Source organism: Hemiscyllium ocellatum, chromosome 2 (assembly GCF_020745735.1).
Source record: "Hemiscyllium ocellatum isolate sHemOce1 chromosome 2, sHemOce1.pat.X.cur, whole genome shotgun sequence".
NCBI lineage: Eukaryota > Metazoa > Chordata > Chondrichthyes > Orectolobiformes > Hemiscylliidae > Hemiscyllium > Hemiscyllium ocellatum.
Genome location: NC_083402.1, coordinates 107,023,844 through 107,039,771, shown reverse-complemented (window position 1 = coordinate 107,039,771; position 15,928 = coordinate 107,023,844). Strand labels below are relative to the sequence as shown.

At 44.9% G+C, this 15,928-nt stretch overlaps 1 protein-coding gene across 2 annotated transcripts in view; it reads right to left on the bottom strand.

The window, feature by feature from the left end:
- The window catches only part of gldc (glycine dehydrogenase (decarboxylating)), a 177,164-nt gene extending 162,113 nt beyond the window's left edge, over positions 1–15,051 (bottom strand). Inside the window, exons 1-2 of one of the 2 annotated variants that reach the window (XM_060845597.1) lie at positions 14,653–15,051; positions 14,092–14,170 (exon numbers count right to left, since the gene is read on the bottom strand). In XM_060845597.1, the coding sequence (XP_060701580.1) occupies positions 14,092–14,170; positions 14,653–14,952 (379 nt within the window). In that variant the 5' untranslated portion in view covers positions 14,953–15,051. Of the gene's footprint in view, positions 1–14,091; positions 14,172–14,652 lie in introns of those variants that run through there. The other variant, XM_060845605.1, reaches the window with a different exon arrangement.
- Positions 15,052–15,928: the final 877 nt, after the last annotated feature.

Below are 15,928 nucleotides of genomic sequence, written 5' to 3'. Positions count from 1 at the left end.
GATATTGGATAATGGAGTTGAAATAATTTAATCTGTTAGTTAATAAGGATACAGCACAGACTATATAGTCAGAAAAATCTAAATCCAATGAAAAATGCTTCAACAAAAAAAAAACTGATGCAGACAAACATTGCTAAGCAGCTGCTTATTCAGCACAGGGGAACAATCTGGTTTTTGTTCCTAAATCAATGTTGCACAATGCCATTTGACAGAGTTTGTGGCCTGATTGAACAAAGGCCAAGGTTCAACAATCTAACAAAAAGCACTTGCAACATTACTGCATCATTCTGAAGTTTGCAGTGTACACAGATTGATCTCCCTTCCTACATTCAACTATGAGAAAGTGAGGACTGCAGATGCTGGAGATCAGAGCTGAAAAATGTGTTGTTGATTCCTGAAGAAGGATTTATGCCAGAAACGTCGATTCTCCTGCTCCTTTGATGCTGCCTGACCTGCTGCACTTTTCCAGCAACACATTTTTCAGCTACATTGCAATACGGCAGATACTCCAACACTTCAAAGAAATGGCCACATGAACCTTCTCTTCATTCACACATGACAAAAACACTAAAGTAGGTAGTAGGAAAACCAATTCTTAGTTGTGCAAAACAGCTGGGATTTCAAACATTGCCCATAAACATTTTACATCCAAATTATTCTGCAGCTCAGATAATGAGCTCAAAATGCACATTTTGGAGTATTCCATTTGGTGAGTTCGTGATATCAAATGCATATGCTGTTCTGTAACTGCTCATTCACACTAACCAACTGAGAAGAATCTATTAAGGAATCAGAATGAAATTTGCAAGCGCTTGCAGGGGATGCTATTTAAGTGGTCCTTACAAAGATCCAGAGGTGCAGTAAAAGGGAAGGGAAGGAGAAACCAGATAAGTGACCATCTCTAACCAATAAAAGCCACATCTTGTTGACAACTTGTCTAGGCAAGGATCACACATGGGTCCACTGGTGATTAGTGCCTCTCCTGTCATCTTCCCCATACAACATCCATCACAACACTGATTGCTGGATCTTTGTCAAATCTCACCTGCCTCATTTCTATCTCACCTTCCTCCTGCATCTGCAGCCCCTAATTGTGTCTCCAAACCATCAGCCAATCTAAAATCTTGAATGTGCATAACCACTTAGCAGCCACATCCCTTTCATGAGATATTCCAAAGATCCACTATCTTTCAAGACATTTATCATCACAAATTTAAGAGCCAAATTCTTCTTTACAGGCAGAAGTCTCTGGCTCCCAAATCAGGGGACACATCCTCTGAGCATCCCCCTGTCAAGCCCTTTAAGAATTCTGTGTTTGAAAGAGGTCAAATCTCAGGGAAATAAGCCTAATCTACACAATACCCATTGCAATATTAATTTCTGGGGCACAACTGTTTACACTGAGGGGTAGATGCAAGTTATAGCAATGTGCATGTAAAACTGTGTATAATGACATACGAGAGGAGAAAGTGAGGTCTGCAGATGCTGGAGATCAGAGCTGAAAATGTGTTGCTGGAAAAGCGCAGGTCAGTCAGCATCCAAGGAACAGGAAATTCGACGTTTCCTGAAGGGCTTATGCCCGAAACGTCAAATCTCCTGTTCCTTGGATGCTGACTGATCTGCTGCGCTTTTCCAGCAACGCATTTTCAGCTATAATGACATAAGCACCTGACACCTCCACATTGCAGTTTTGAACTCAGCAAAAGTGTCGAGGGCTATTTGAGGTCCATTGCTAGGCAATGAGGACCAAGCCCCCCACCTCCACAATACTTTGAGAGTGTGAGCAAGTAGCAGTAACACCTTTAGGGGTTCCCTGCCCATTTGAAGCTATATCCACTAATATTTACATGAGGGGAGTTGCCAAACCCCAATGCATTAAATCCACTCAATAACAACAGCATTGTCCAATAAATCATCTTTTTGATGTGATTTGGGCATTGGTGGCAAGGTCACCATTTGTTGCCCAGCCCTAACTGTCCACAAAGTGGATGGCTTGAATGTCATCAGATTTTCTTCCCTAATGTACATTAGTGACCGAAATAGGTGTTTACGGTAATTAATATAGTTTCACAATTAGCAAGATGGACTTTAAAATTTAAAAAGGAGAAAGTGAGGACTGCAGATGCTGGAGACCAGAGTTGAAAGTGCGGTGCTGGAAAAGCACAGCAGGCCAGGCAGCATCGAGGAGCAGGAGAATCGATATTTCAGGCACAAGCCCTTCTTCAGGAATGAGGCTGGTGTGCCAAGCAGGCTAAGATAAAAGGTGGGGGGGGGGGGGGGGGAGAATGGATTTGGGGGAGGAATGCTGGGAATACGAAAGGTGGAAAGAGGTGAGGGTGATAGGCTGGAGACGGGGTGGAGGCAGAGGGGTCAGGAAGAAGATTGCAGGTCAAGAAGGAGGTGCTGAATCCAGGGGTTGGGACTGAGACAAGGTGGGGGGAGGGAAGTGAGGAAGCTGGAGAAATCTACATTCATCTCGTGTGGATGGAGGGTTCCTAGGCAGAAGATGAGGTGCTCTTCCTTCAGGTGTTGTGTGGCCAGGGTCTGGCGATAGAGGAGGCCAAGGACCTGCATGTCCTTGACAGAGTGAGAGGGGGAGTTAAAGTGTTCAGCCATGGAGCGGTTGGGTTGGTTGGTGCGGCTGTCCCAGAGGTGTTCCCTGAAACGTTCTGCAAGTAGGCAGCCTGTCTCCCTAATGTACAGGAGACCACATCTGGTGCAACGGATACAGTAAATGATGTGTGTGGAGGAGCAGGTGAATTTGCAACGGATATGGAAAGATCCACTGGGGCCTTGGAGGAGGGTGGGAGGTGTGGGCGCAAGTTTTGCACTTCTTGCGGTTGCAGGGGAAGGTGCCAGGAGTGGAGGTTGGGATGGTGGGGGGTGTGGACCTGACGAGGGAGTCATGGAGGGAGTGGTCTCTCCGGAACACTGATAGGGGTGGGGAGGGAAATATATCCCTGGCGGTGGGGTCTGTTTGGAGGTGACGGAAATGACGGAGGATGGTACAATGTATTTGGATGTTGATGGGGTGGAAGGTGAGGACCAGTGGGGTTCTGTCCTGGTGGCGATTGGAGGGGCGGGTGTCAAGGGCAGAGGTGCGGGCAGTGGAGTAGATGCAGTGGAGAGTATCATCGAGCACATCGGAGGGGAAATTGCGGTCTTCGAAGGAGACGGCCATTTGGGTTGTTTAGTGGAATTGGTCCTCCTGGGAGCAGATGCGGTGGAGGTGAAGGAATTGGGAATATGGGATGGCGTTTTTACAGGGAACAGGGTGGGAGGTGGTGTAATCTAGGTAGCAGTGGGAGTCCGTCTCCTCCATGATTTTCGCTTCCCCGACCCCCAACGCCTTATCTTCACGATGGACATCCAGTCCCTATACACTTCCATCCGCCATCACGAAGGCTTCCAAGCCCTCTGCTTCTTCCTCTCCCGCCAACCCAACCAGTACCCTTCCACTGACACCCTCCTTTGACTGACTGAACTGGTCCTCACTCTTAACTTCTCCTTCCAATCCTCCCACTTCCTCCAAACCAAAGGAGTAGCCATGGGCACCTGCATGGGGCCCAGCTATGCCTGCCTCTTCGTCGGATATGTGGAACAGTCCATCTTCCACAGCTACACCGGCACCACCCCCCACCTTTTCCTCCGCTACATCGATGACTGTATTGGCGCTACCTCGTGCTCCCACGAGGAGGTTGAACACTTCATCCACTTTACTAACACCTTCCATCCTGACCTCAAATTTACCTGGACCGTCTCAGACTCCTCCCTCCCCTTCCTAGACCTTTCCATTTCTAACTCAGGCGACCGATACACAGACATTTACTACAAACTGACTGACTTCCAAACCCACACCCACCAACCCAACCGCCCCATGGCTGAACACCAACTCCCCCTCCCAGTCCGTCAAGGACATGCAGGTCCTTGGCCTCCATCATCAGACCATGGCCACATGACACCTGAAGGAAGGGGAAGATGTTCTGCCTAGGAACCCTCCAACCACATGGGATGAATGTAGATTTCTCCAGCTTCCTCATTTCCCCTCCACCCCACCCCACCCCCACCTTATCTCAGTCCCAGCTCCTTGATTCAGCACCGCCCTCTTGACCTACAATCTTCATCCTGACCTCTCTGCCCCCACCCCCTCTCCGGCCTATCACCCTCACCTTCTTCCACCTATCGTATTTCCAACACCCCTCCCCCAAATTCCTCCTCTTCACCCCCCCCCACCCCTTTTATCTCAGCCCACTTGGCACACCAGCCTCATTCCTGAAGGGCTTATGCCTGAAACATCAATTCTCCTGCTCTTTGGATGCTGCGAGGCCTGCTGTGCTGTGCTTTTCCAGCACCACTTTTCAACTTTAAAATTTAAAATCAAATTTATAAACTCAAATTAAATTTCACCAGCTGCTATGGTGGGATTTGAAACAATTGGTGGCATCGTAGATTGTGAAGGTGGTTTTCTAGGGTTACAAAGGGATCCTGATCAAATGGGTCAAAGAGCTGAAAAATGGCAGATGGTCTTCAATACAGATAAAAGGTAAAACAAACAAGGGTAAGGCTTATTTAAATAACGGGTAGTGTTGTAGAACAGAGGGACATGGGGTTCAGGTTCCTAATTCTTTGAAGTTTACTTAATGTTTTGACAGGGTGGTTAAAAGTGTTTGGCACGCTTGCCTTTATTGCTCAGTCCTAGAGTACACGAGTTGGGAGGTCATTGTTAAAGTTATACAGGACCTTGGTGAGGCCTCTTCTGGAATACATGTCTAATTCTGGTCACCCAGTTATAAGGAGGATATGGTCAACCTGGAGATGGTTCAGAAAGTATTTATCAGCATGTTGTTGGGTAAGGAAGGTTTGAGTTTTAAAGAAATGCTAGATAGGCTGGAATGTAGCAGGTTGAGTGTCAATCTGATAGAAGTTTCTAAAACAATGGGAACATAGATAAGAGTTAATGGTAATTGCCTTTTCCCTAGGATAGGGGATTTCAAGACTAGGGGCACATTAAGGTGAAAGGAGACCGGTTTGACAAAGGACATGAGAAGCAAACTTTTTTTTATATCCACAGAGGGTGGTTCACATGTGAAATGAAATTCGAGGAATTACAACATTTAAAAAAACATTTGGATAGATACAAGAATAGAAAAAGGTTTTGAGGCATATGGGCCAGGAGCAGGCAAGTGGGACTAGTTTAGTTTGAGATCATGTTCAGCATACATCCAGGCTCTATGACTATGTCCCCAGAGCATTAGTCTAAGGCTCTGGACTAAATGTAATTAGCATTACACCACTACATCCCCTTTTTAAGGCATTTTCTTTAAGATATTAATAACTGTGCATACTTAAGTGATGCTACAAAACCCAACATTAACGTAATAAAAGATTTTTTTAATGAAATCCTTTTCTAATCAAAGACAGGATACTGTTTGCTTTTCTAATTGTCTACTGTATCTGCACATAAATATCAGCAATACCCAAGTCCTACTGAGGTTTCTAGAAAATTCAATTTTTAAAAAACATTCCAGTTTTCTAAGCTTTTAAAAAAAATCTGTCATGGACAACTCAACACTTCCACACAGCATGTCCCACAATTTGACGAGTCCATATGTTGTTATAGCCAGTTTACTTTGCCCTCAGCGTAATTACCCACCTAAGTTTGTATTGTCAAACTGGTCACATTACACTTTATCTCCTCCTCCAAAATCATTGTATAAGATTGTGTTAGTTAGGGATGAGAGAGAATTGAAACCCCGATTCTCTTTCCTGATTACCATTCATAGTCATGTTTATGAAAAGGAAGGTAAATGTGTCTCCCTCCCCATACCTCAGAGGAGGTTGACAATAAAAATACCAGTAGTAAACCTCTGTAGGCTTAAACAAAGGATTATTTATTCACACATTCACCTCAAAACTCTAATGTTACATTACACAGGACAAAAGCATACAATAAAAAGTTTTAGAAAGCAAAAATAATGTTTTATAATTCACAGGTTTGGCTCGTTTTAGGAAAAAGCATGCATTGCAGATCTAGGGGAGGTTTTGGGCGGCACGGTGGCACAGTGGTTAGCCCTGCTGCCTCACAGCAACAGAGACCTGGGTTCAATTCCTGCCTCAGGTGACTGACTGTGTGGAGTTTGCACATTCTCCCCGTGTCTGCCTGGGTTTCCTCCGGGTGCTTCGGTTTCCTCCCACAGTCCAAAGATGTGCAGGTCAGGTGAATTGGCCATGCTGAATTGCCCGTAGTGTTCGGTAAGGGGTAAATGTAGGGGTATGGGTGGGTTGCGCTTTGGCGGGTCGGTGTGGACTTGTTGGGCCGAAGGGCCTGTTTCCACACGGAATCTAATCTTTCCACTCCACACGGCAAGTGGTAATTCAATCAGCTTTGCCGTACCTCAATTAATTCAAGAATCTCTAACAAACATGTTTTTTTTAAAAACAGATCATACTGTCAGTTATTTGTTAACTTGTCAGAATGATGGTCTTGATGGGTGGGCAGACGGGGAGGGAAAAATGCGCTTAAAAAGGATTGAGGAATTTAAGAGACTGCAGTCCACAGTTTTTAAAACACAAGTGTCAGTGTTCTTTCTGCTGCTGTCTTGCTCACAGACTGACTGGTATCTTTCTGATTCTTCAAATAAAGCTTCATTATCTAATGACACATGAAATCACATGGTCAGCACTTAATTGTATGCCCAGAATGATTTAAAGTTGAAAGCCATTGCTATAAAATGGAGAATGGATTGTGGCCATTCACACCGGCTTCTGATTTTCTGATTTCTCACAAGGTCGCTTCGCTAAGATTTGAATTTAGAGACAGTTTGTATATCCATTGTTTGAGTTTTTGATATGTCTGCAAGCAACAGAAGATTGATATGTCACAAATTTTTTTGGTCTTGGTATGACTGTTCAGAGGGCCATCCATCCTATGTTCATTCAATTAAGAACATTCCCAAGACTTGAAGGGTCTGTTCAGCAATTGCAAGAGTTACTTGATTGTCAGCAGCCACCTATCAACCATTTCATGCCCATTTTTCAAAGAGGTGGCTGTTCTAGAAAATACAATGTTAAATACAGTTCATGTGATAAGTTATGATTATCACAATACCAGCATCACAATTACAAATAGCTATGGCTCAAGCACTAATCTCTGGGATACACTGCTAGTTAACCTGAAAATGACCTATGTTCCTGTATTTGTTATTAACAAAATTTTCAATCCATGGAGTGTTACCCCTAATCCCACAAACTAAGTTTCTACAAAACCCTTGTGTGGCACCTCATCAAAAGTTGTTTGAAAATTTGAACACAATACATTCACTAATTCCCACCTATGTAGTCTAGTTGTTACATCCTCAAAAATATTAAATATGATTTATCAAACATTATTTTTCATGTCATAAATCCATGTCAATTCTACACAACCACTATGATTTCTAAGTGCCCTGTTATCATGTCCCAAATAATAGATTCCAGCATTATCCTTTTTGCTGCTGTAAAGCTAACTTGCCTATTGTCTCCAGATGTCCTCCCACCCCTGTCACCCTCAGGACTTGCTCCAGAATCCAGCATAATTCCAGCACAGTGTCCCAGAAGATTCAAAAGTCGTGTCAACAATGCATGGCCTTTAATCTCAGGAAATGAGTGAAGGCCAGACAATTCTGAAATTCCTGTACATCCCAAGTGCCCTGAGCAGTGACCTGTCCCTGAGCTGAGTGCTCTTTATCCACTGTGCCACTTGCTGCTCCTCTTGGGCTTGTTGTCATTGGCCCTGCTCTTCCTGCAGGAGTGGTTATCTTCTGAGGGAGGCAGCCATACCAAACAACATGCTACTAGTAGCATGGTCCATGTGTCTCAGTAGAAAGGACCTCAATAAAGAACAGAAGGAGCGAAAGAGCTTCTCAGAACTCAAAACACAGTCAGATGGTGCAACCTTGCAGATAAGGTTGCATATGCTTCATTTCACATGCTGCATCTTGATAATGAGGGAGTGGGCTCCACCATCCACATCATGGTCAGCATGTGTGACAACTTCAAGGTGTCACATTGGGAAGAGATTCTCTGCAGCAGTCTGACATCTTCCCCACCCCAAACCTACAAATCCACACCTTACTACACTGAATAGAGAAAATAATTATAGATGACAACATGGTGGTATTGTGTGGCTCACGTAAGACCCTTGGATGTTAGGCGAAAAACAGTTCCCCCTTCAATGAACAGTGGTCTTTTGGCCATTGTCAGCTACAATGTTTGCTGATGGACAACAAATAATGTTGAAGTTAAGTTTAATTAGCAAGTACCATGGCACGTAGCAATTTGCCTTTGGTCAGCATCTGACCCCTCAGCATCTCCACTCTGCATACATAGCAAAAAGGCAATGTAAATCGATTGCAACTGAAATGTAGTTGAGCTTTACAAATGGCTGCTTCATGTATTCACACCTAATGTTTTGGCATTCAGTAAATATAGATCCTGAGCCCTAAACTGTGACGGACTCAGTGCACTGTCTTAGCCACTTCACAGCTGGGAGACTTTCAGGTGGATGATTAAAAATACAGCTCAATCTGGAAATACATACTGAACATCATCAGCATCAGGCACTGCCATCGTTGAGGAGTGGAACCCAGTACTGTTTGTCCCAGACTTGTAGCCAACTTTGTCAAGCAGCCCCTGAAACCTGACTTACCAGACAGGTGACCACTGTTTGCAACTCCCCAACTAATGGTACAAGTTTCCTCTAAATGATCAATGAATATTCCCCCAGACTACGCAGGGCTGGTTCCACTGACCACAAGGGTTCCAAGTGAATGAATGACCATGGGATGCCCCTGGATTGCACGTAAACTGCCCTGAGACTGATACTATAGGTCAGAGGATCCCGGTACTAAGTTCCCCTGACTGACAAGCCCATATCGGCAGACAAAAGATACAGGACTGTCAGGGTGAACAGAACACAATGCAGAGGAACCTCGATTATCTGAATACCAATTAACCGAAAGTCAGATTATCCAATGGAGTGTGAGGTCCTGACTGAAACATTACGTCAAAGACACATCTTTTGTTTACAGTGGTTAAAAGTGCTGCTGAGGACAATTCTGGACTGATGGGAGCACAAGCACCATCTCAAATGACTGACCTACTTTATCCCCCCCCCCCCCCCCACCTTCTCTCTCCATACTTTCCCTGGAGTTCTACACAGGGATGTACCCTAAACTAACCCCCCCCCCACTTCCCCAGATAATCTCTCCAACATTATCCTGTACAGGGCAAAGATGGAATCTGTCAAAAAGTTGCAGTTAAAAGTTGTGCGTGCGCTATTCGGGGACTCACCTGCCACACACTCCTCCCCCTCCCCCCTCCCCCCTCCCCCCCCCCCCCCCCCCCCCCCCCACCCCCCACAAAAAGGCAGTAGCAGCAGTCTTTTGCTGGCACCCACTCAGGCTGCCTTGGAGAGGGGTAGGAGCATGGGCAGACAGGGGTTGCATGGGGGGGGGAGTGGGCACATAGTGGTTGGGGTTGGGCGGGGGGGTGTTGAATGGAGTTTGGGGTGGTATTAGGTGTGGGCTCGAGTGGTTTTGGGGGCTGGGAGTGGTGTGTTGGACAGGGTTTGGCAGGGTGGGGAAGAAGGGGTGAGCAGAAGCTCATATGCATTGTGTTGCTGCCTAGTCTGAACAGGGAGCAGACTGAATAGAAAACTCCGAGCCACAGTGGAAAGGCATTGAATTGATTAACCAAATATTCAATTATCCAAACAAAAAAAAATTGTGCCTGCCCATCTCATTCAGATAATCGAGGTTCCCTGTACATTGAAAAAGCAAACACTACTCTTAGATACTGACACTTAACAGGTAGCGATGGAACAGACCCCACATCTCCCCAACAGATGTAAACATCACCCTGGCCAAAGAAACACTGGCTGCACTACTAGACAAACCAAGGACACAAACACCAGACAGCACCAACTCCATCAACAACGGTAGTGCCTCATAACCACTTCACCTTCAACAGCAAGACCTACAAACAAATCAATGTGACACCTATTGTATCACCAATATCAGGATTCTTGGCAGAAGCAGTTATACAGAGGTTGGAACAAGCAGTCCTCCCCACAATCCAGCCCAAGCTTTGGATCCATTATGCAGATGACACCTTTGTCATCACAAAACAGAAATTAAGAAACCCACAAACATTTTTAGAGGTATAAAGTTCACCAAAGTGAAAGAGAACAACAGGCTCCCCTTCCTAGGTGTCACAGCAGAACAAAAAGCCAATGGAGAGCTGCAGACCAGTATCTACAGGAAAACAACAGACCAGATATTCAACCACAGGAGCAATCATCCCAACACCCACAAACAGAGCTGCATCAGGATATTTAAACAAGCCAAAACACATTGCACTCAGGAACTACAAGATGCTGAAGACAAACACCGATTCAACGTATTCAAGAACAACTGGTTTCCAATACGCGCACACAGTCTGCTGAGTCTTACACAAGAAACCAAAACAAGAAGACACAACATGCCCAGAGAATCAGGTCACACTACCATATATCAAAGACATCTTCAAGATGACGACCAGACTATTCCAGCCCCTTGGCATCATGGTAGCCCACAAACCTACCAACACATTGAAACAACTCTTGATAAAGCTAAAGGACCCTGTACTAACAGCCAGCAGAATGTCACATACAAAACACCCTGCAAAGACTGCAGCAAACATTACATCAAACAGACTGGCAGGAAGCTAACCAGCAGGATACATGTGCACCAACTAGCCATTAAAAGACAACCAACTATCACTAGTATCCTTTCATACAGATGAAGATGGACACCTGTGCGACTAAGACAACACATCCATCCATGGACAGGCTAAACAAAGACACACATGGGATTTCCTAGAGGCCTGGCATTCAAACAAACACATCAAGTTGAACCTCATTTATCAAACTATCACCCACCGCAACAGATCAAGACAAATTGAAAGCTGGACAGTACATCAGTTCTTCAACGAAGGCTCACTGAGGTTACCTAGCATAGTGACAAAACATTTGAAAACAAACCCTCCAGCTCAGCAAGCAAACTTACAACCTGAGCTACAAACCTTCACAAAAATCGCAAGCCCAATCATGTCCACTTGGTTGAATATGCACGTACTGGCTGCACAGGTACCTTGCATGTGCTGCATTAGGTTGACATCTAAGTTGTTTTCAAGAAAAACCTGAAGGAGACTGTTTACTTCAGTAATAAATTTTCAGTGCCAAAGCAGTGGTTTTAAACTTTAAAGTAATTTAAAAGCTATCATATTCATGGATATTTGCACTTTTAACAACAAGAATTAGTTTTACTGACCATTGCTGAAAGTAAAGCACATTTTGTTGAATGGGTCTTTTTCCCACTCCACCAAGGACATGCAGGTCCTTGGACTCTCCATTGCCAGACCATAGCAACATGACAGCTGGAGGAAGAGCACCTCATCTTCTGCCTAGGAACCCTCCAACCACAAGGGATGAACTCCAATTTCTCCAGTTTCCTCATTTCCCCTCCCCCCATCTTGTCTCAGTCCCAACCCTCAGACTCAGCACCACCTTCCTAAACTGCAATCTTCTTCCTGACCTCTCCACCCCCATTTCAGCCTATCACCCTCACTTTAACCTCCTTCCACCTAATCGCATTTCCAATGCCCCTCCCCCTTCCTGCTTGGCACACTTTCCTCATTCCTGAAGGGCTTATGCCCGAAATGTCGATTCTCCTGCTCCTTGGATACTGCCTGACCTGTTGCACTTTTCCAGCAACACATTTTCAGCTCTGATCTCCAGCATCTACAGTTCACTTTCTCCTCCTGGAAATGGAGAAGACATGGTCCAACAATCTTATAAGCCATGAAGGAAGAACTTTTTTTTTGTAAATTAAAGAAGACCTTTTGAAAAAAACTGGTGTAGGTGATGATGGTCAAAACCAATGAGATAACAAAATTGGGAGAATGAAACAGAGTCCTTAAGAGCAGGGTGGGAAGAAGGGTAGTCAAGGTAGTTGTGTACTTACAGTACATATTCCAAGCTATCCTAACCCCAGAATTGGAGATGGAAATTAAGGAAGGGAAGGGAAGAGTCAGTTGGGTCATGGGAATGAGGAAAATCAAAAGCTAAGTTTGTTCCAGTTCAGGTGACAGCAGGAAGCAGCACTGACACAATCATGCATATGCTGGGAAAAAAAAGGTAAGGTAGGTGAGCCAGTTAGGATTAAAACAAGCAAAGTTCCATAAACTGCATAAAAAGACAGGTATAATTAGTGACCTTCAGGTTCCCAAGCAGCACTTATGATTTTGAGGAAGTGAGTGGCATCCAAAGAAAATGTTGTTCAATGGGAGAATAAATTCAGTCAGGCAAAGATAATGAAGGATAGGAATTGGCTAGACTTCCATTCAAGGAGTAAGCAAGGGGCCTTAGGGTCATCTTCACCACACAGATTGAACCCTCAATTAGACTTGCACTCTCAGATACACTTGTCCCTTTTCAGCATAAAGACAACAGAAAACACCTGTCCTACTTTTCCTATTGTCCCAAACAAACTGGGAAAATTGAAAAAACAATTTATTTGTACTTTCCATTCAGTAAACTAATCATATTGGCAAGACCAATACTGGTGAGGTGGCATCTTTGCAGGAATTCCTATCCAATCCACAAACAAGACTGAGCTTTCAATCACCTGCATTTGAATTCTCCATCAACTCCCACTCTGATATCCCTGTCATCTGCCTCTGATGTTACTCTGAAAATGCAAATACAAGACAAGGAACAACACCATTTTTCAGCTGGCCACTGCACAATCTTCTTGATTCAATGAATTTAGCAACTTCAGATTATAACCTCTACTTTCTTTAGAATGCAGCAGTAAGGGGTACTTCTGTTATTCTTATTTACCCTATCTTTACTTATCACATTATCACCTCTTTTTGCTTTGTTCCAACATCCTTGAAGTTAAATTTCACCTGTTTTCTGCCCTATCACAGACCTTTACTTCTACCCCACATTTCTTGTCACAATTAAAACCGCTTACATTTCTAACTTCTTCCAGTTCTGACTCAAGTTCATTGAAAACTATGTGCAAATATTACCTGATGTACTGGGCATATGGGTTCTTTTAAACTTCCAATTTCCAGAATCTCTAAATACCTTCTACACAGATCTATACAATCCAGAGGAAAAGAACAATTCCTTGCCCTCCAGTGATGAGGTGGAAGGAGGATTGCATTTGATAAATTATTTCTTGATACATTCCTTGAAAGTTACTGTAAACACTTTCATTAAAGACATTTAAAATCAGCACCTCACAAGACTGAAAGCAGTTAACAAGGCTTAAAGCTCTTGCTGATTTAAGAAGGGGAACATTGTGGTCTGGTTGGGCTGGGGGAATCAGCTACTTCTTCCCTGGTATTAAGATTTTTCAAGCTCCACCACTTTCCAAAGCAGAATTCCTTTCCCCTCCAGTAAGTGATTACGCCTGATGAACATCGAGCTACCATCGCCCAACTGGGGGAGAAGGGAGCTGACACTGTACCAGCGTAGCCTCTCGACCCTCGCTGCAAGAATTGCCAACAAAATTTCATACACATTTAAGAGAGTCAAGTCCTGGCTGTTTGTGCGGCACTGGTGTGATGGGGAGGAACTGTCCGGTACAATGGGAGTGAAGAGGATTATTCTAAAATTATAGTTCACATTCGTGTGCTGGGCTCCATGCCTACCCCTGGCAGGAAGAAATCTCGGGCGAGCCAGCCTGAACTGTACACAGGGGCACTGGTGCTGGAGGAAATGAGGCGTTTAAAAAGCGGCTTATCGTTGCCATCCCCTCCCCCTTCAGCCCTTCAGATGATTTGCAGAGAGAACTGAAACACCAGGCTTCACCTATACCTAATAAGGTTATGGGACCCGGGTCGCGCGCTGACATTTATGTTGCAACACACTGATGCCCAGGCCAACACAATATTGCACAACTCGGCAATGTTAACCTTCCTGATCAAAGTTAGAGAGGGGGGGGGGGGGGGAAACACGATTCGGGAAAACAATGATAATTACAAAAAGTGCATTTTACTCACACACGGGATCGTCCATTTTCAGGGGTCTAGTGAGACGGATGCTGGCAGGGACAGTCTTGTCAATAAGTTCATCAATAGACTGAACGGGAGCAAAAATAAAGGAACCAAGATGATATGCATATATTACACAAGATACACAAAGTAACAATCAAGAATGTTCAATGTACAGCGCACTTCCTTCTCCATCCCCCACCCAATCGAAAAGTAACTGCAAAGAGGCAAGACAAAAATAAAGTTTCACGTTAAGTAAAGGTGTATATTTTTATTCACCTCCCCCCCCCCCCCCCCGCCGCCGCGCAATTCTCAGTTGCAAAACCAGCATCTGTAACATGCGCTGCTGCCTCTGAGGAGGGAGTAAACTGGGGGGGGGGGGGGGGGAAAACTACATCAATGGCTCAAAGATAATGAACAAACAACGAAAGTTGTAAAAAAAAAGTCCGGGAAACACTTCATCGTTAATCACAATCCATAACTTCGAAGCAGTATTTGTTTGTGCACACATACGCAGAACGAGAGGGCATGAAAAAAATAAGACACAACAAAGATAAGAGCTGCTGTTACCGCCAGTCCCAGAGTGTCCAGCATTTCTCTTTTCTCTTTGTCTCCTGGTCCAATGTGTCTCTCTGAGAAGTCATCGTGCCTGGGCAAGATTCTGTCTATCAACCTGCTGCTAGCGGCGGAATGGGGAGGACTGGAGCTCAGGGGTCGCACGCTGCAGCCGCTCCGTTGCTCGGGTTTGCCCCAGTGTCTGGGTCTGCAAATCGCCAAGCTGCTCCGGGCAGAACCCCTAACTTTCGGGCAGGTGGACCACAAACCCACTGAACCGACCAGGAGCCCCCAGGATTTCGCACAGCTTTGCATTTTTCGTCAAAATATATCCCCGCGTGTGTGCGCGCCTGTGTTTCCTCTCCGCTTCTGTGCCTTCCACGTTCTTTCCTCAATTGCACACAGAGAAATCGACTTCGGATAATGAACTAAACAGCGATCCGAGCGGACCTGGCTTTTATACACAGACACCCAATCAAGTGGCTACCTAACCATGACGTGTGGACAAGCCTCCCAAAACATCAACTCAGAATAGAATCTTTTGCTTTTTTTCCCCTCTCTTTTGTAAAATTGTAATTGGGAATTTCCAGTATTAATGCTCTTGTATTCATACGCATCTCTGCGGTCTCAGAAATTCACTCCTTTTTGCATAAACAAAGTGCCCAGAATGGAGTATACAACTGTAATTTTACGGAGTCATACGAAGATTGCCAGGAGCTTGTAACTAATGTTGCCATCTGGTGGGAACAGACCCGATGTTGTGCTTATCTCAGTTCCAGGGTACTGTACTGTATTTAGGTGTTGCTGGAAAAGCACAGCAGGTCAGGCAGCATCCGAGGAGCAGTAAAATCGTCATTTAGGACATAAGCCCTTCATCACGAATGAGGCCTGTGGGTCGAGGCTGAAAGATAAATGGGCGAGGGTGTAGTTTGAGGGAAGGTAACTGGGAAAGCCATAATTGGATGAGGGTGAGGGAGAAGGTAATAAGTCAGAAGGGATGTTTGCAGGGTCCCAAGGCGGAATATGAGGTGTTCTTCCTCCAGGCATTGGTTTGGTGTGGAGGAGGCCCAGGACCTGCACGTCCTTGACGGAGTGGGAGGGCAGTTGAACTGTTCAGCCATGGGGCAGAGGGGTTGGTTGGTGCGGGTGTCCCAGAGATGTTCTCTGAAATGATCCTCAAGAAGGCATCTGCCCCCTGATGTAGAGGAAACCACACCAGATGTAAGGGATGTAGTAGATGACATTGGTAGAGGTACAGGTAAATTTCTGACATATGTGGAAGGATCCCTTG